The sequence below is a fragment of the Apteryx mantelli genome, chromosome 12 (genome assembly GCF_036417845.1).
Source record: "Apteryx mantelli isolate bAptMan1 chromosome 12, bAptMan1.hap1, whole genome shotgun sequence".
NCBI lineage: Eukaryota > Metazoa > Chordata > Aves > Apterygiformes > Apterygidae > Apteryx > Apteryx mantelli.
This window is the reverse complement of record NC_089989.1, coordinates 13,803,560-13,824,989: the sequence shown is the minus strand read 5'-3', so window position 1 is coordinate 13,824,989 and position 21,430 is coordinate 13,803,560. Positions and strand designations below refer to the sequence as shown.

Here is a 21,430-nt window from a genome sequence, read left to right as displayed (position 1 = left end):
AGGCTTTGCAGCAGCTTTCTGTGAACACGTATTTGCCAAAGCCAAAGAAATGAGTACTAAGTAACTGAGATAAGAGATGATGAGAGTCTGGACAAGAGTTTCAGCTATGTGGACGGACAGGAAACACTACATCTACGGGATGTTATTCAGAAAGACTTAAGCATAACTTGCTTGGGGGGACCTAGAAAAACTTCTGAATAAGAGTTTTGTTTTAGCAACACTGAATGTGAGATGACTACAGGCTTGTAAGGAGCTGTCAGAGGTACAGGTTGAGACTTTAGTTTGATGAGATAGGTTGTAAAGGAGGTTTACAGTAGAGATTACCCAGAATCTAAAATGTAGGAGGAAACAAAAGGAAACCAAGGACAGAACCCTTTAAGATGATTACAGGAAGTTGCTGGGGAATTTAGTGGAAGTCTCCACAGATGAGTCAATGAAGAAATGATTAGGGAGGGAAAAAGAAAACCAGGATGGAACAGAACAAGGGAGGACAAAAAAAGCCTGACTACAGAAGCTGTCTGATCAGCCTAGAACAGTGTACACAGCTAGCTAACCTAAACAGGTTCAAAGGTAGAGGGCACCTAGCTTCACTCAGGCAAACATAAAGGAACCCGAAAAATTTTGCAAGTGAACGCTCCTCTATCATTTTAGTAACTGCTGTAATATGAACGAGACCCAAAGCAGACAGATTAAGTCAGAAACCCCTTAATAGAGCATTTTTCTTCTTAACGTGCAGTAGTCTATGCTGTACACCCAGCCATGAGATCCGATGAGGGGCTACAATGCCACAAAGCACAGCATCATCCAATGATAATTTGTTGTTGCTCAACAACAGACAATAACGAGGTGTTAACGCACTTCTAGCAATATCTAGGCTTGTTAGAAAAAAAGATATGCTTGGGATTGCTGACCTTTATAAAATAATTGTCAGGTGAGACCTCCAGTTTATAATACAATCAGAATAACAGGGAAACAGAAGCATCCACTTTCAGGACACTGGTTTGAATACATTCAGGTCACAGCTGAACAGCAGCACTTTTTGTCAATGACTTGCACAAAATAAACGGATAAATTGTTGACCTTGATTTAAGTGCTGGCTGGCAAGTTTCCACATCACAAAAACATAGCATTGACAGTTACCACCCCCTTGCTAGCTGTATCACCAACAAAGGCAAAAACTGAGTAAGTTCTGAAGACAGAGTTTGCCTTTCTTCCGACTCAGCTTGCATTGTAGCTGCCCTGGCAGTCTCCTTTCAGGGGATTAAAGACTTGTTTGCAGAGGATTTAATTTGGGTCTTTCACTAGCACTAGCTGCAATTTGAAAGAAAGTTTTCAGTAGCCATTTACCTTCTGTAGCACTTAGGTTGCTGGCTAATATTTGAATTCCCAGCCTATCTCTGTATCACCTTACAAAAAATTAATTTAAATTTCAAAAAGGGAAACAAAGAATAAGACAGGTTTTTAAAAACAGTCTTATGTAAGCCTTCTCCATGGCAGCACACCATGTAAAAACTCATCAGAGACACTGAGCCTTCAGTACCTTCTTCTGATACTTCAGCCCATTCTGGATTGGGAAATCCATACTGCCCCATCCGAATTCTTCTCTTCATTCCTGGAGAAATGGCTTGTCCAGTGTTTGAGTAGAATGGAGGGAACCCACACAGGCTATAAGAGAAGTGTACAAAAAAAAAAAAAAAGATGTTATAAGTAGAAAAGTCTTTTCATCTCTTAGGAAGTCCCATACAAGCTTATACTTTTCTGCACATTGCACGATCCTAGTGACTAATTCATTATAAGTGTAAATTTAATAAAAGAGTTACTATTCCAGCCATGAAAGGAGGCATAGAGAATTTTTCCTTTTTCTGTTCATCTGGCCTCTTTTCAAATACTTACAGAATATACGTGATGACCCCCAAAGACCACATGTCACATGATTTATCATACTTCTCAGGACCAAGGACTTCTGGAGCTGAGGAAGAGTTAAAAACAGAAGTTAACAGCGTACCAGATATTTCCTTTCATCTCCATCACATTGGAAGCAGCAGCATACTAAAACAACAGATAACGAAGGCATTACAAAATGCAGCTGATTGCTGGAACTGGGTAGTATTTTCTATGACAAGTTCCTAAGTACAACTATGTAGCTTTAAAGAGGAGGAATGGAGCTGGCAAAATGCCCAAGTCTTCACCTTAGTATCCCTCTGCTCAAGAGAGGACTAAGACTGCAGAAAAGCAGAAGGAGCTATAGCTAAATGTGTACAGGGAGACATAGCACTAAACGTGACAGGAGCATATGTTCCAGAAATCAGAACAGAAAGGACCTACTAGAGCTGGGGAAAAAATTTTGAACAGTACCTAGGTGGAGTATGTTTGGCTCCAGCAACTACAGTCAGCCCCTCTGGAGCACTGTATTCTTCACTAAGTAAAAAAATTATAGAGAGATGCATTTAGAAGGGATTTTTTTTTTTTCCTGAGGCAGGTGAACTGGCAGTGAGTTGACTTTGTAAGGAAGATGATTCTCCAAGCACATGAGCAATCATGCTGGTTTACAAAAAGGTGTTGAGAAGGGAAATGTCAGCCTGTTTATATAGGAATATAAAGGCATAAAAATATATATGCATAAATTCCTTAAAATTTCATCACTATTTCTATCATAAAAAAAAAAAAAACACAGAGAAAGAAGCATCAGGGAAACAACACTGCTATCACACATATAACTGTTTGTTACCAAGTATCTTTCATTACAAAAAGCAATAGATCACCTACGCAGTAGAAGGCAACTCGCTCTTATAAAACATTAAGCCCTTTTTCTTCCAAATAAATTCCAAGTGCTGACAGCATCGGTCACACCATATGGTGAATGACTATTACCTCAAAGACCAAAAGGTATATATTCTTAGAGTGCACAAAGGACAGTGTAATGTGGCACTCATTACATAGTTCTCTGTCTTTGGACAAAATGCGGCAAAATTTCAGCTGTGTTTAAGTCACTTCGGTCTTTTATTGCCAATTCCTCCATTTGCCAGCTTTAACAAGCTTTACAGCTGGGGGAATACTCTCCCTGCTCTCTTTTATTGCATTAGTTAAGCTAAGGGAAGTTTTGCAAGAAAACACCCAAATGTTATGAAGCTGAGTTCAAATTAGGGCTTTTACTGCATCATCCACAGAGGAAACATCAGGATCACTTCAGTGTAATCAGAAGCAACACGTCCTCTTTCCTTGCTTCTAATTCTTGTCCACTGTTAAGGCAATTTCCTCTGCAACCAATGAAGAAAGCAGGAGGACTCAACTGTACTGGAACCGGACTAGGTTTGGGTTGGGTTGAATTCCATTTAAAATTCTGCAGGGTCCCTTCTTGTGTTACCTGCACAGGAGATTTGCAATCCATTCCCACAGACCCACTACAAGGCAGGGATAACAGACTCAGACACAGAAGAAACGTGCCTTGGATAACTTACCCACATAATAAGGAGTGTAACAGGGGGTCTGAAGTGCATTTTGTACTGTGGTTTCTTTGGCAAAGCCGAAGTCTGTGAGTTTGAGTACGGTATCCTTCTCTTTAGATGTGTAAAGCAAGTTTTCAGGCTGAAAGACCAAGAGAAAGCATAAACAAGGCAATGAAGAGAGGTCTTTCTATTGAGCTGTAAGGCCAAATCATTCCTGCTTGTGTGGACCACCACCTGCGTCTGGGTCTTCTTCTTTCCCTCACATCCCTGTCATACCATGCAGAAAGTTCCCTCTCAGCAGAGCAAGGATCAAGATCCTTTTCAACACGGTATTTATGGGAGTAAATCACAAGACTCCTGTTGGGACAAATGGGTATCAAATCCAGCCTCCTGGAGCCTTCCTCTAGTTCCCTGTACTTACTAGGATTATTCTGTCTGATCTACACCACTTGATCTGACAGCACTCTGTATGGCATTCAAGTAACTGAGCTGAAGGACAAGAGGAGTCATCAATCAAGTCCTCTATGAGCAACTGACACCACTCCATAAAAATTAACTAATACAGCCAACAGTCCCACCTCATCCCCCCTCCTCCGTCTCCTGAAACCTGAGCTAATTCCACACTTGCTCCACACTCCTTCGTAAAGGCTCTCCAAAACCAGAAGTGGCACGGAGAGAGTACAGGGATGACTGGACACCCCCAAAATCTGCAATCGTTTGGACTTGTTTTCCAGTTTCTCAGGGACAAGGAAGCCATGCCCTATTTCATGCTAGTGTTCAGGGACATGAAGAAGGAAGGACTGGAAAAAGAACAGGCTTGAAGCTCTACTAAGCAGTTTGCATCATTTCTGTGTTAGTTCACTGAGTGTGCAGAGTGGGCGTTTGGGGCTAAGCATTTCAGTTTCTATGCTGGTGCTGGGCAGTGGTACAAACATAGCTCCGCAAAAGTAAACAGATTTGTCTCTGAACTGTTAAGCCATAGCTCCTACATAAAGGCCCCCAAAACATACCCCACAGTGAGACCTAGCAGTGTCAGTTCTCCCTGCAGCTGAACACACAGAGGGATACATAGAAACTTCACAAACTCAAAGCTGTGGAATCGATCAGGCGCTTCAGTCTATCATTATGGGACTTGCTCTTTGTTATATTCTGTCTCATACCACCGTATCTCTAAGCTATAAATGACTTGGAGCAGCTATCTTGTCTTCGTTCATGCTGTGCGCTTTACAGACCACAGATAAAATTTAATACGACAGTCTGTCAAACCTCCCCCAAAAGATCTGGGGACAAGCATTAGCTAATACTAGCACTCTGTTCCACGTGGCAATAATTGAGATCTTCCTATTCTTCCAAACATTTACAAATACTATTAACTTGGACTGGATGCATGGAATTGGTGTTATTCCTCCCATATATGGAGTTTCTTCTATTTCTGAAGTCTTCCCTCCCCTCCCTCCTTTTTTTTCGGCAAGTATAATTCTGCAAACTAACAACTGGCAAGGTCTGTAGATAGAGGTACAGCACCTAGAATTAGTTTACTTCAGGCAAGCTTATTTGCGTGTTAATTAACTGGATTTCAAATTGGTAGTATCTCCATAATTAACCATCTGATTATCACCTAGATTCTTCCACATTCCCTATGCAACCGCACACATGAATATTTTGACCTTTGATTAGATGGGAGTGAACAGATCTCTTCTCACACTGGCAAAGGAACAGGAACACTTTAACCATCTGATTGTACTCCTATTTCTATTTAAACCAGTTACCCATTCATTTTTCCACCTTCGACTCTTTCCTCCCTGCCCACACACCTTCAGGTCTCACCTTGACATCTCTATGGGCAATGTTCATTGAATGAAGATACTGGATGGCTGTTCCGATGTCTCTCATTATCTCAGAGGCCTCTATAAATACAATTTTAGAGAAAGGTCACATTAACATTCCCACTGTAACTCAGGGACACGCTTGGGAATGCTCATGACTTACAAACAGCTTGCTGAATACAGGGCGAGCGTCAAGGCTAGAAAACCTAAAATTAGCCCTAACAGCTGTGTTTTGGTTTTGCAGGCAACCATACCCCCCAATTCCCCGGCTGCTCAGCCCTCCTCCTGAGGAGGCACAGTAACAGAACAGTTCAGACTCCTGATTTTTATGAGCTTGTAAATTTGTGCTTTAATTTGCTCACCAAAAAAGCATCAAGAGCAGAGTAGCTAAGCAAGCTAAGCAAGGCTGTGGACATGTCCTTGGTTGTGCAGGACAGAAGTTTAATTTTCAGCTTCTAGTTCAGAGGCAATGGGTCTAGCAGATTTTCTAAAAACAGAGCAACATCATGAAATCTTAATTTTAGGATAGGTCCCGTCTTCGTTCCTCACTTCCTTTAAAATTTTTCCTAATGAGAAACAAAATCAAAAGAACCGTTCTGTTCTGCAAAGCCCAAACTGCTGCCTTTGTAACCATGTTTCTAAAATTTAACATATAGCCCAGAAGCAAATTCTGGTGGTTGGTGAGCTGCCTTGCAAGAGTGGTATTCTTAAGTTTGGAAGAGTGCAGTTATACGGGGAGCTGTTTCAGAGCAGGAAGGAGTGGCACTTCCATAGCACCAAGAGAACATTATATTACATCTTTATTGATAGGGAAACAGAATTAGCAACTTTAACATGATTCTCTGTTTTCTGCACAGGTAGAAACCTCAGTAGTGAGAGAGAAAGCAGAAATTATTGTACTGTAGCCTGGAAACCTTTTTCCACAAGGCTTGAGATTGAGGTTAGGCAATCTCACACAGGGACAACAGGAAGGCAGAAACACTCATCTCCTTCAGTTAAAGCCTTGTATGACCTCCTCCTTCCTGGCCCCGGCCAAGGACTCTAGCTCCTAATGGGAAGTCGTGGACAATGTATAAATGGTCAGCGAATCCAGGGATTCCAGGGGAAGAGGGTTAATTTATCGCAGAAACTAAAGGAAGGCGTATTTTTGTCTTTAAACTCCCAAATGGTTTCTGAATAAGTATTTAGAATATTATACAATGGTATTTAATTCAGAAAAGCCATGTTTTAATCAGAGTAGGATCACTAATTATCACAGAACCAATTTTCCGTCTGGAGTCTTGTATTTAAGAGAGGAACAAAAGAATGTGGCTGAAAATGCCCATTTTCCCACAAGAGTCTCGCATGCCACTTAAAGGGTTCATCATAGGACAGGAAACACAGAGTCAAAAAAAACTTGGCCTCTGTACCACACTTGTAAAACAGTCATGGTAATTTATAAGCTCAAGTATAAATTTTTCCTCTTCTAATCATTTTGTGAGGATGCCAATTACGAACATTAATATTTTTACCCCAAACAGAAATAAGCTCTTGTCTGTTCTGAACGGGCAAGAGGAACCACAGTCAAGCACATCTTTAGTACTCTAAAAATAATAAATAGCAATGACAATAAAAATGACAAGGCTACTCTATTGCATGCTCTGTCAGTGACTTATAGCTGGCCCTTAAAAACGCACATCTTCCTTATTATAGATGAGCAGGCTTGTTTACAGTGTGGCTAATAACACTTCCTTTCAAGCAGTGCTTCAAAACCCTTGAATAAGAGATGTGCCATCAGATGTGATTTGCTTATTATAGTCATCACCTCACAGTATAGCTCTGCACAGTGATGCTGCTTGAGGGACAGCCAGAAAAGAAATCACAGTAGGGCTGTGCTCATAACATTAGAGGTGGTCTGGCAGAAGACCAGGGACTAGAACAGCAGAGGCTGTGTTCAGAAATGAAGCAACTGAGCAGATTTGTATGAGGAACTTTCCTCTAAACCTTCCACACTATGCTTGAACTTCGCCAATTCTGGTAACTCCTCATCTTCGGGAACCTTTAAAAGTCATTGTTTAATAGAGAGTCAGATAGAAAATTAACGAAAGAAAACAAAACTACAAAGCAAAACACCACCAAAGAAAAAATCCTGCAAGAGAACTAAGCAAGGGAACAGAGAAAGGAAGAAGCAGTCTCACAAACTTTAATGTGCGGCTTTGATTTTTCACCTCTCTCTGTGAAAGCTTGGTCTCCTCTCTCCTGGATCCTGCTAAACAGCTCTCCTCCCTCCATGCTGAAACAAAGAACACACAGAAAATAAACCCAGATGAGCAGAAAACACCAAATTAACACTTGACTGTGCATCTGTTTAATTGCACAGAGCCATTGCAAGGATGGATTAGAAAAGATTACAGCCTGCCTCCTATCCCAGTGCTTCCTAAACACCATACTCCATTTGAATCAATGCACTAAGCCATTCTGATATGGAATAAATACAAAACCAAACAAAATCAAGGAGTTTTGATGCCTGTGGTTTTATATACACTGACACAAGGAACACGACACACATAGCTGGGAGGTCAAATATGCTGGCACAGGGAGGCTGACAGTAAGCTTGTTTTGTCTAAGGGTTGGAGATGAAGAAAAAAGAAAGAAGGAAACAGACAACCTGAAAAGGATTATTAATTTGTCTCCAAGGAATAAGACACCATAACTGCGGTATTACGGATCACAGAGAGAGTAGGAAAAGTTATAGTCAAAATAGTAGCAAAAAGATCCTGTCCGATTGTAGGACTTGCATTTGAAGCTGGAAGCCAACCACAATAAAAGTTCATCATATTTGAGAGACACATGTCTCAAGACTGTATTAATTACAGTTGAAGCTTTCAGGAGCATAATTGTCATGGTGTACAAGGAAAAGTTGTTCATGGTTAAGGTTCCTCATTCCTCCATCATGCAAGTTGGCTGGAGCATCTACATATTTCCCTACCAGTTATGCAAAGACAACAAAAGGTTTGCTGTGCAAACAAAAATTGTGCTGCTGAGAGAGGTCACATATCTAACATCTAAGCTAACATATCCCCCTCCTCCCTCTACTCCCTCAAAGAGCAATGCCTGGCAGGGGGCTGCTGCTGGTCCATACCATTCCATGACAATGAGGAGGCATCTCTTCCCATGATGTATGTTCTCATAAACGTCCAGGACATGCACAATATGGGGACACCCTGATGCCCGCCAATGATATTCTACTTCCTGACGGGCTTTTGGGTTGTCATACAGGAGCTGTAAAGAAACAGGAGAGAGCAATGCCATCGGTCAGCATCATTCTGCTTTAATTCCGTACCTATGTGCAACTGCTCTTTGAGCTTAAAGATGGTGGCAAGGGCTACTTCTAGATCTTTTTTTCAGCTAAAGGATGCCAGTCCATCACAAGGTTTTTACAGTCTCCAGACTGCCCAGCTTCCTAGATTGAGGAATACAGAAACAGCAACTGGTCCCTTGGAGTAGGAGGGACCTTGAGCAGCAGCAAGGAGACATTTCGAGGCTACAACAGACCTATCTCACTCACCCCAAAAGGGACTCTTCAGTTTTTCCCTAACTTGTTTGCACTACTTGCACTGCAACAAAAAATAGCAGAAGGTGCTCTGTCAAGGGAACTCTTGCAAGGAAACTAGAAACCTCATGCAGAACCTGTGCAGGCTCTTGCCAGGCAGAGATGGAGCAGGGGCTTATTCAGCAAGTAGGAAAGGTGATCATGGCATGACTGCAAATGAGGAAGAAAAGTTCAGAAGGAAGGTAGAGCATTGCTCCTCTGCCTTCACTTTATAGACTGCAAGGGCCACAAACATGCAGTTGAACACCCTGCAGAAATCCCATCTGCCTTTTGACGGAAAAAATGTGTTAGGAGCTGCAGTCTCAAGACACGACCACTCAGATCAAGGAAAAATTGCCCTAAGCTAGGGAATTTTAACATGTCTTCAGGGTAAAAATTAATTTCTATCTGGTGATTTCCTCCTAGAACAGTGTTTTCTTATGACCAGTTGCCCTCAGTTACCTCCCAGCTTTTGCTTAAGGATCCCTGTCAGGTCACCTGCATTCAATGTACCACAAAAACTAAGCACACTTGTGTACCTAAGGGCTAAAGCGATAGCAGCTAAGAGCACTAGGAGGTTGCATGAAATCCACTTCCTAAGAAAAGCATCTATTAGCCTGGAAGCTCTCACTCAGTTCCCTCTGCTAGGGACAACCCCCCACCCCAACTGCTGTAGGGATGTTAAGGTGCAGTGCAAACCCTTAAAGTTCAGTGGGATTTAAAACAACACGGACTTTCACACTGACTCCAAATATCAAGCAAACTTCTGACTCCATCAGGGTCACTATCTAGATGCTTGAACTTCTTTCTCTATCACATGCAAGGCCAGTTTATTTTAAGGCGCTAAGCTCTTCAGAACACAGGTTAGCGATTAACTTTCCTGATCCTGGGACTCTGTGCCAAGAAACATGTCCCTCCCCATTTAAAGAACTGCAACTAACTTTTGTGCAACATGGGCACATCACCAAATTCTGCTTTTTCTTCTCCTGCCAGTTTCTGTCTCATGTATCTAGACACCACTAACACTTTGTGACAGAGACTCTCTCTTTACTGCACATGTATATGGTTCCCACACAATAAGGCTGGAAGCTAAGTTTGATACTTTATACACTATTGTAATCATCATTGTAATGCTGGAGAAGCAATAAAACTGATACTGTATAAAGCATGATCAAATGCAGCAAAAAAGAAAAGTAAGAAAAGAGCAATCACCATCGATCTCTTCCAGAGCCTTAGAAAACGACAGCGACAACTGTGAGGGAACTGTTTTCAAACAGGAAAACATCAAGCATCGCTGCTGCACTATTAGGCCTTAGCCTGAAGCTCATCTCACTCATGTTTGCTACCAGGTCCTAGTCAAAACACGACTGCATGATAATTGCTGAAAACAAGTATTAACATGTAACTTGTCATTAGGGACCTATGAATCAGCCCAGGAAAATGAGATTTCTTTTCCACACGATTGCCAAGCTTCCTAAGGAACAGTGCATGAGGGCTGGTTGCAGAACCCTCTTTGAATATAGGCAGACACACGATTTAAAGGTCACAAGAAGTCACAATTTTTTTTTTTAATTGATTTCAATATAGACAACCTGTATCACTGGGAAAAAAAGTTTACACTCTTTTGCTGCCCTTTCAGCAAAGCAGGCACAATAACATGACAGCCACTTTATGCAAAGCGAGGGCATCACTGGACAGAAGATAGGAGCCTCCTCAGGCTCCCTCAGCTCCACTCCAAGGATGCTCCAGCATGATGCCAAATCTTCAGCGGTGCAAGGCGCTGAACACAGCAATCTTTCCTGCGGAGCTTAGTACCCTCACAACCAATCTAATTCTCACACATCGGTCGTTCTGCACCCCGAGCACACCCATTTTAGATAGCTAACTATCCTCCTCTTCCTTCCTGCTCCAGCCTGCATATGGCCAGATTTTCAATACAAATAATTTCCTAAAAAAGAGATGGTTCCAGTTTGGACAAAAAGCCCATTAGGGAGTCCAAGCTCAGTTGATTTACTTCTTTCAGCCATGAGTGCAGTCAGCTCTTTTTCCTTCACTGCTACTATGTTCTAGCTCAGCAGGACTGTCTAGCAGCATTTTCCCCTCTGCCCTTCTGAGTTTGGGCAGCTGCCTAAAGGTCTCATTATTCATTAAACTCCATGTGCAACAATAAAGCCCAAACACCCTCAGGACTAACCAGGCCATTTGGAAGAATTTTACAGGGTTTACAGCTTGGATATTACTGAATTAGTGACATTTTTGAGCAGGACATTCAAAATCTTCGCAACTTTCCTGCACGACTACTCAGACATAACAATGATCCTTACTAATGTTAACTGCACTAGAAGCTGTATATCTTGTGTTTGCACAATGTGCAGAGATGTTATTTTTGATGTCTGTACCGAGCGCTTATAAAAATCATTCACAGAATTGAACTCTCACTCGCAGCTTTTACATGGCATTTTGATACACAAGGATGCTGCAGTCTCTTCTTTCTCCTTCCTTGCCAGCAAGTTTCATATCCTCCCTAGTGCCAAACTTGACTATACTCATGTCAAGATGACACCTGGAGAGGCAGAGAAAAGGAAATGCAAAAATAAAGATCAGACACAGAGAAGTGATATAAACCAAGCAACATCTGATATATCAATCAACTCTTAACTTTTGAGTTTCTCCCACTGAGCCGTAAAAAGACATTGAATCTTTGATTTAAGCCTAAAATTGGAAGCCGTAACTGTAGCTTTTAAGAGGACTTAGAGATGCAGACGCTTGTGCAACGAAAGCCAAGCGGGGTTAAAGACACCAATTTCTACAAAATTTAGGCTGTGATTTAGAAACACAGACCGAAATTCTACCTGCTATGGTTAAGTATAACAAACTTCTAAAAACATGAACTGACCTACTGCCATCATCCTGAGCCCGAAGAGAGGCTACACTGGGCTCCTATTACAGGATCGCATAGATCCAACACACAGCAGCCTTAGCACGACAGGGAGGGGACGTGCATGTGCAACACAGCTGGAGCAGGAGGCATGCAGCAGAAAACAGTATTTTTGCTGAAGCTCTGCATTTCTGAACCACTGCCGAAGAGAAGCAGATGAAGCAAGTACTAACAGTTATTCACAGGAAGATCACCAAAACCAAAGGCTGATGGAAGGCAAGAAAATGAGAGCTCTACTGGTTCACATGGCTTTTCTTAGTATCTGAAAAAGCTGGAGAGGAAAAGAGTGTGTTCAGCCTTGTCCTGAGGAACAGTGGGGCAGATGCTGGCAGACATCCCAGCATGCCCTACTACTCCTGTGCACCTGGAGAGGGAGGGGAGCCTTAACTCCTTAAATTCTGGGGTGATAGCCTGTCTCAGGTTAGCAAGAGCCTACAAAAAAATATATATAGTTCTGTGAAGGTTCTTCTCATGACGGATTTCTGATGGGTAAAAAAAATGGAGACTAAAAAGTTACCCAATCTCTTCTAATTGCTTTTCCATTGATTTAGCATTGTGGAAGGCAGGAAGAACAGCAGGAATGCTCACACCTAGTGGTCTGATCTGTAGAGGAAATAACCTCCTCAGAACTACAGGGAGAAACAAGTGATTTTCTGGACTTCTCTGAAACTGCAACAACAGAGAGAGAAGACATTCACAGGCACAAGTATGAAATAGGCTGAGCACAGGAAGCACCGAGTTCTTTGCAACTTTCTCATTAATACACGCTAGTAGATCCCACAGAGGAGGTTTTCCTATTGCACCTGATATCCGTCCACTACACAGGTGATCAAGGCCTTTGCCCTCACATCTGCTTTTTTATTTATTTTTAACTTTCCCCAATCTCTCATAATTCCAACGAGTTGTGATCCTTGCATTAGACCTGTCGCAGGCTCCGTTATCGTCCGCTGTATGTGCCATGCAAAAGTAGTACATGACCTTGCAAGCATCTTCTACTCGCATCCAGAATCTAGGCACCTCTTCAATAGATGATCAGTTTTATAACCTCTACATTGTTCATTTTCTTCACAGAAAAGCTCCAGTATTAATAGAAATGGGACCAGAAGAAACTTTCAGTCCCACTGGTGGGGAATATGGATATATCGATATATTTAAAAACAGCTTTATTTATTTTTCTAGTAGGGTAAAGAAAGTCTCTGCTCAGGCAGAGATGGGTAAACATCTAACTTCTTTCACTTTCTTTCCTCTTTGTATGCAACCGTTATAAAAAATGCGGAATCCTCCAAATAAGCCTTGAAACCCAATTCAAGCAGATGCACACAAACACCATTTGCTGCAGAAAAGCTCTTTCAGCCATTCTTTATTCAAGAGGGTTGATGGCAAAAGGAGGTTTGTATAATGTTCCTTTCTGTCATCTTCTACCTCCCCTACATGAAAAAAAAAAAGCTATCACTGTGGCTTTGGACATTTTGTCTTTTATTACATCCTGATTATTTCCACTACCTTTATTAACCCACACCGCGCTGCCCTAATGCGTAACGAATGTGAACATGCAAGTGGGACCGCTCACGCAATCAGAAAAGGAAAATGGAGCAGATTCAGTGTGCCAGGACTTGGAACAGGGTAACTACATGCAGGTTTCAGTGAAGGCCAGTTTCAAAGTTGTAACAGGTCTAAGCCACCAGCCGCTAAGGTTTGCTAGCGCAGAAAACCTTGCAGAAGTAGTTGCAAAGACTGTGAAAACTAGCAACCGAACAGCGTAGAAGAGATGCAAGCATATTCTTAGGCACAGAAATAGTGCCATCACCCTGCAAGCACCCGAAGAGGACCCCCTTGACCTTGACAACAGACAGCTCTCCTGGGATGCTCACGTATCAGCGAGATTTGGTTTTGCTCACTGACTTACAGCTCCAACGAAGGGCGGTTGGGGGGGAGGGGGAGAGAGAACAAGGGAGCAAAAGATGGAGAAGGAAGAAAATATCTGATTTGCTTTTTTCCTGGAAACAGAAGACTTTATCAGTAAATGTACTTTAACAAGCACCAAACTTTCTCCTAAAAGGTGGGAAAAGCAGAAAAAGTGCATTATTTCCTCATATTCTTCACAGCAGCTGTTCTTACCCTCTCTGAAAATTAAAATGCCAGGAGTCTCATATGTTTCCAGATGTCCCCATACTCCAGATTCCCTTTATTCACTCGTAAGGAATAAAGGCATCCTTTGTGCTGTAATTCAAACGGAATTGAGATTGTCAAGATTTTCTTCTTCACGCCATCAGCGCTACCAGTCAGTCAAGCTGCAGCAAGAAGCATGCGTCTGCCTGCAATGGCAGCCCAGCCAGCAGCAAAGCCCACACATGCAAATCTCAAAGAAAGCATTGGATTTTTTTTTAAATAAAGAAATAAGAAAACATTTCTGCTACTATTGTTTAGTGCTTAAGCATCAGCCTGTGGACAAGGGGTAAAACCAGGGGAGGCATGGGCAGTGGGTCATCACTGAAGACCTCACTTCTCTGCTTTTATCTCAAATCCAGCATAGGTTATTAGAAATTAAATCCACTTGGAGGCTTCATGGAAACAAGCTGCCATCCTGGTTCCTGCAGAACTGCCCAAGCTGCTACTACAGTTGGTACTAACTGGTATCTTCATCAGCGGTCAGGTAGAGGGCCAGTCCTGAAGGTGATGTTCTCCAGATTAATCGCAGAGCACAGTCAATTAGCACCATTTGCACTGCTCCTGCCTGCAGTATCCTAATCTTCTCACTTGACCAACCGAGTATCAGGGGTTTGCTTTCCACACTGAGGGACCCTTCTCTGCTCTCCTCTTCTCTCCAGTCTTCCAGGCTCCACTCAGCCCATCCTTCGAAATGGCAAAAGCTACAACAGATCTTGGCTTTCTTGCCAGTACGAGTGAGAAAGAAGAAGACTTGAAGAGAGTTGCTTGCACGTGGTGTTGGCGTCACATCCCGAATCTGATCTCCTGCTGACACACAAGGCTTCGAATATTTTTTAAATGCACGTTTTAAGGGGAAAACAGAAGAATAAACTGCACAAGGATTAAAAAAGAACAGGTTAACAGAGACATATGTGAGAGTTTGCTCATTGGACATGCAGCCAATAGGTTGAAGAACTGAGCTCTCCAAGCACTGCTGGTTCCCAGTCCCCAGAGAGTGCACACTGCATAAATATTATTTTGCTCCAAGCATCTCTCTTGCAGTGAGCCAACTAGGCCTCTCAAAAAAAACGACCTTGATGCAGTTCTGAATTTTATTTATTGTAACGGTGTTCAAAGAGGCACTCAATAATATGACTCTACAAATTGAGGTAAATGAGACATACCACTATTAATTCTCTAATTACACATGCATCCAGCCACTCATTCTGCAAAGGTCACCTGTCTTTGTTCATAAACGTTAGGGGAGAGGTGACAAATACAACTGAAACGGCAAAGCAGCAGGACAGTATGTATTTCAAAGCTATCCTTTGGCACATGTGAAGCAAGCATAGAAGGGGCGCATAAAAGAAATGCATCAGTTTCGCACTGAAAATGCTGTTTCATTATGAAAATGAGCAAAAAATGCACATGAAAAAAAGCCACTGTCCTGATAAGTACTTTGATAATATTAATCTATTTGAACTGCAGTGTCAAAATTATGACTGTACCTTCCAATACTGTGCTGCATATATTGATTTAAATAAAAAGCATTCTGTGCATTTTTCTACAGCTATAAGATTAGTTTGCGTTTTAACACTGTGCTTGCTCTGCAATGTGGCTAGAAAAATAATTCTTATCGGCATCTTAAAATACCAGTTATACTCAGTTGTGACAGGCTATAAACCAGCATCAGTATTATTCAAATACAGAGAACAAACACAGAATTCAAATATAGAATCTACCAGGCAGCTTCTATGTTATTCTAAATATTGTACCTGTATTGAAGAAAAATAAATCACCATAGGCTACTAACATGCTACTACCAAATAAAAACACCCTGAAATGCCTGTTAATACAGGAAGGCCAAGGGATCAGCTCCCTTCTCAACCTTCTCCTTATGACAACTTCCACCTGTGGGAAACGGCACAATTTTTGCTCATGCTGTCACATTGGGGGCCTGATCTTTGGCTTCGGGAAAACTCCGTCTAGCTTTGCTCCGTGGCGAGATCCTGAACCACCAAACTCATTAGCATCTTCCTAGGACCAACTTCAGCGTCTGCATGTACACAGCGTAGGGCACCTGACACTGTGCCACCTAAAGCACAGCATGTTCAGCCGGACAAACGTCATTCTTCTGCCTACTACGTACTCAGGTTACCAGCATATTGCCAAATTTTCTAAAGCTTTCTACTGCATAAACACTTCCAGTATTTTGGGACTGTGATTAATGTGAGATCACCCATAGTTCCTACCACCATTTTACTCTTCCTAAATTAAGGAAGTTGGGAAAAAGGAAGTTTAAAATCCCACCTTAAAATTACAACACTTTTCACTTTACTGTTTCACTCTAGTATGTGAAAGAAGGTTTGCCCTGGAAGAGGAAAAAAAAAAAAAAAACACTCATGAAAAAACTTCACTCCCGCCAGCTATCACTTCATAAATTCTGATAACAAGGATCCAGGTGACTTGGCCTCAGTCATTTCATATAGCTCAACCCCTGGCTGGTCAAGAGGCCTCAGTTATTCATATAGCTCAACCCTTGGCTGGTCAAGGGTAATAAGAGTCTGCTTTGCATGAAGCTTTTACTGTTTAAGAAAACTCCATCTGTACAAAATGCATCTCTTCAGGAGGGCAAGTGATCATGAACCCATCAAACTTTCCCTCTATTTTGATTTTAGCTCCTCATAGAGCACTAAATCGAATTCAAGACTGTAATCTTGATCTTCCAGGTGTCTAAGACTTCAAAGCACATGAAAGATCACTACTTCCTTTTTAAGTGAAAGTTGCATTTCCTTGACTTTGCCTTTCTCCTGAGCAGTGACTGTGATGCATCTGATGAATCCAGACCTCCAAAAACATACTGGCAGTTTCATGATCGTGAAATGGGATGGAACACGGGTTTGCCAGGATGTCACTCCCCCGACATACTTCCCAGTATTCACAGCTACCCTCAACTAAGTTTGATTTTAGCCACTCCTAAACACACACAAATCAATAATATGATGTTCTTATTATATATGCAGTTTTACACTTAAAAAAAGGTATCTAATTATTTTGATTGCAATAGCCATTGCACTGCGCACATGTTTTTCCTCAGGAAAAGGGGGAAAGAACAAAACCAAAACTGTTATTCATAGGGCTTAACGCTCACAACAAACACTTGGGTGCTAAGAGCCAGGAAGAGCCTCTCTGTACAGACGCATGGACGAGTGGACAACGGCGCCACGATTAGCCACCACGGCACACCTTTGATGGAGCAGGACGAGGGAGAAACCATGAGCCAGAAAGAAAAGAAGCTCCAGATCTAATGCCTCCTCTTATTCTTCCTCCTAATCAATGGTATCAAAATTAACATAGAAGTGATATGAAAATACTGAACAAGTGGAGGTGGAAGGAAAAGTTAGCAACATGTCTAATCTCATTAACTATGGATAACAGTAGCTCCAAAAGGAAGCCATGCTGCCCCCAGCATTGCTTTGTTTCCTGCATGTGTGACTACAGTCACGAAGATTAAATCACTCAAAAACTCCCAGGAAGGATCTGACATGCTTCCCCGACACACAGAGGCTCTTCAGGGTGCATTTGGATTCACACTGTGGGCACGTTCCTCACATCCGTCTTTTTGCTCTGCTCTGTACACCCCAGTCCCTTTCGACTGTTAATATCTTAATAATCTTTTCCCCTCCACTGTAGCAATATTCTCCTCTGTGGCCTCTGCTATTCGGCAGCAGAATTCTGAATGAAGATACCACCCCCTCAGACCACCACCTGCACACTTAAACTCCCTTTTGCCTGGCTTCCCCTCTCCTTCCACATGTATTTAGGATTGTCATCCGTGCATGGAAAACTCGACGATGCTCCTTCCCAGGCCAGGTCTTTCCCACATACTGCTGCTCACCCTCTTCGAGTGCTGCTGCACCACCTCCCTCTGCACCTGCACTGTGCTGTCACATCCCCTACCAGGTCAGGCAGCATCTTTCTCTTTTGCACTTTTTTTTTTTTTTGAGCACTCTTAAATCACGCAAACACAAAACCCCAGAAAAAAAACAAAGAATTCAAAATACTTTTCTCCCATTCCAGTTTTCACCTACTTCTTTTAGGCTTCCATTAAGGTGAGACTTGCTAACCCCAGACATCAGCAGCACAGGCAATAACCATATCTCATGTCCCGCACAGAAGAGACTGAGATTTCACACAATTCTCTGGAATTTAACCAGAATGACTTAATCCAGATCAGTGTCAGAACACTTGCTCCTGAAAGGTGTCACCTGTGTGAACTTGCCTTCAAAAACAAAACAAAACTCTAAAACCCTGAGCAAGGACATCTGCAAGACTACTGCTTCAAATCTCTGCTGTACATGTTGTGCAAGCTAGGCTGCCAGTATATTCAAGCAAAGGTCTGTATCTACTTCTAAGTCAGTTAATAGTTCAATGGTTGATGGTTTAGTGTACATCAGGTGAGAAGATCACTGAACTGCTTATTTTGTACAGTGGAGAGATGATGGAGAGTGGTGCGACTGTGAAAGGAACGCTACCTGGCGGCATTCAGCAGCAGCTGGAATTGCAGAGGGAAGCCATTCAGAGAAAGAGGAGAGTAAACCCCTCTCCAAAGACTCCTTGTGCTCATTTTGTCTAAATATATATTCTAAAGACAAGTGAACTAATACATAGCAAAGGAAGGAAATAAACTGGGGGAGAGGGGGATTCGGCAGATGGAGACAACATAAGCAAGTGCCAGTGCAGTGAAACTGTTATTTATGTTGCAACTCATTGATTCATTTTGTTTAGTGCACTGACTTAGCCACCCAAGGTTACTGATCTGCTTTGCCAGAACGGCACCAGAATCTAGCAAACTAAACCACTGTATTTTCTCCTGAGCCTTACCGCACATTCCTGGAGCGACTAAGGCCTTACAGGGCTCACTACTTGACAAAGTGCTCTTTAATATCCGGGACTTTGGAACATACACGCACTTCCTAGGATGCAATTAGGGGCTGCCAGTTGATACACAGCCTAACAGTCCTTCCCAGTTTCCTTCAGAAACCTTCAAGGAACACCATGCATGCTGCCTTTGAGGAAGATCTCCATACCACATAAATGCCCCATCCTCCTAGTCTAAAATCCTCCTGAGCCACAGCTCATTCATAAGATTTCCCTTCTTCATCCAGATCCATTCAGCTATTGACCCAGCTCATCCAGGACATCACCCCTCCCAGGAAGACTGAAGGCCCCCAAAATGCTCCCTAGAAAGCACCTCTCCGAGAGAAGCAGCGGATTCCTCTGCAGAGTTGGGCTCCCCCTTCCCAGGTCTCAGCTGGCCAAGGGCTCCCACAATACCTGGGCAAGCACCGAACCCTTGGATGCTCCCTCCACATCAGGTCTCAGACAGGGCTGGCAGGGAACATCTTTGGATTTTGCTGCTCACTTTATTTCAGCTTTTAGCCACCTAGCCACCTCTGAGCATTTACTCTAGATCAAGATATGTGGTGGACTGAGAGACAGGAGCAGAGGTCTCCTTCCCCAAAATCCATGATCCAGTTGCTCAGATGTTAGAGCATAACTGTTTCACATCCCCTGCAACCAGATGATAGAAAAGCAGCCAGACACCACTACAAAGGTAGGACAGAGCAGTTTAAATGGAGGTTTTTTGCCAGAATCAAGAGCGTTTCCTTCACATTCTTAAATAGATTTCCTTTCCACGTCTGTGTTGTGTTGGCAGCTTCATGACTACGCACGCAAAAGGAAGAGGAGGAGGAGGATTTCAAGAACATTTGAAAAACCTAAGGTTTTGATGCCTCAACTCAAGTGAAATCATGCTGGGGACTGCACAGCAGTCAGAAAAATGAGATATAGCAGAAGCACTGCTGAGCAAAAATCATTCCAGGCATTTCAACCCTTTCAGTCCTTCCAAGCTGAGCTAGGAAACATATCCATTTCCCTCTCTTAGGGCACAGTGCTTTCCCTCCTCTCCCTGCAGCCGTATCTGCCTGTGGCACACTGCAATGCTGGCTCATTTCCACAAGTCAGTGTGCCTGAAAGAGAGAAGTCTGGGCTTGAGGCAAGGGGGAGGAGGGAGGGAGAAAACAAACTCAGAAGATCTTTCTGGCCAAAAGTCACCTGTCCAATTCTAACATTAGTAGTGGGGACGCAGCTGCTCTATGAATGTGTTAATGACTTTTGAAGTGACGATTTCACAGAAGCAACGTGCCATCCAGTATCGTTCTCCTGGACGTGACGCATCAGGGAATCAAGAAAACATACCCGCACTAAAGCCATGTTAACAGAGAAACAGATTGCCTGAGTGGTGCAGCTGCTAGTCTCTCAGCAGATCTGATTCAACACTTCACAGCAGGCAGTGGCAAGGGGAGAAGGCAGTCAGCCGTGATGCTCTTCCTATCAGTCAGGCAGACACATCGCCCAGCGGAGACCGGAAAGGCAAGGGACTTGGAGATTTTGGCCGTTGTACAGCACTCCGTAAGACCTAATGCAGGATCTTGTCCAAGACCTGTTGGGTAGGGGCAATTTCAACTTACATGTGTTAATCACACATAAAAGTTCAACTCAACAGTCAACCTCCATGTGTAAACGCCTGTGTATTTATTCACATATGGCCACAAAATACTTTTCCAAACAGCTGCCACTTTGAAAACTGTTAGAAAACATCTCTTGGTTTGTCGTCACCATTTGATAATCATGTGTCATAAGATGAAGGGGTGGGATAACTTTTTCAAATTCGCAGGCACACTTGTGACACCCTCCCCCCCCACCCCAGCTGCTAATGGAAATTACAAGGGCTGCTTATAACCACCAACAGACCAGCTCCAAAGAGCACCCCAGCATCCCTATCACTGCCACTTTCTTAGCTCCCATTGCTCTGTTTTGGGGGAGGAGAAGCCCTGAAGATCTGGTGAGAGAACAAGACAGCGATATGTGATTCTGTGATACAGATGGGTCACACAACTACATGGTACAAGCTCAACTAGGGCAAATGCAATCACTATAAAACACTTCTTAATACCAAATGATGATATCAAGTATTCCAGAGTGTGGTGGCATTTTTCAAACCTTAATGCACTAAATCTTAAAGCTCCCAGGGCCTAAGAAGCTGTGATATTTTGAGGGGGGGTGGGGGGAAGGGGCATGTGGTTGCTGCCAGCATTCACAATTCTCCTCCATCAGTAGCTGTATCTCTGGCTGCAAAATTAAAATTAAAACCATTTCAGTCAAAGCTAAAAGTTTCCACATGAAGATATACAACAGCTCAGTGAAAAGGTTTCTTGGGTTCTGGATAGAATTACTGTTCAAAACCAGCAAGAGACCCCACATTTGCATAGCAGATAACAGGCAGGTGATTTGCCTGTGAAGTCCGGATGCAGAAATCCACTTTCAAATCCTTGCTCTGCCTGAATTAGACCAGAGTCTTCCACTTGACCACCTGAACCCTTACAGCTCCTACAGAGAGAACTCTTGGCTAGTCTGCAGCATGCCATGCCTCTTTCAG

At 42.7% G+C, this 21,430-nt stretch overlaps 1 protein-coding gene across 2 annotated transcripts in view; it reads right to left on the bottom strand.

The window, feature by feature from the left end:
- MAPKAPK3 (MAPK activated protein kinase 3) overlaps window positions 1-21,430 on the bottom strand; it is a 49,131-nt gene that overhangs the window by 6,927 nt on the left and 20,774 nt on the right. For both annotated transcript variants that reach the window (XM_067303276.1, XM_013951947.2), the window contains exons 3-8: window positions 8,394-8,533; window positions 7,480-7,544; window positions 5,274-5,353; window positions 3,459-3,585; window positions 1,894-1,969; window positions 1,541-1,665 (exon numbers count right to left, since the gene is read on the bottom strand). In XM_067303276.1, the coding sequence (XP_067159377.1) occupies window positions 1,541-1,665; window positions 1,894-1,969; window positions 3,459-3,585; window positions 5,274-5,353; window positions 7,480-7,544; window positions 8,394-8,533 (613 nt within the window). The remainder of the gene's footprint in view (window positions 1-1,540; window positions 1,666-1,893; window positions 1,970-3,458; window positions 3,586-5,273; window positions 5,354-7,479; window positions 7,545-8,393; window positions 8,534-21,430) is intronic.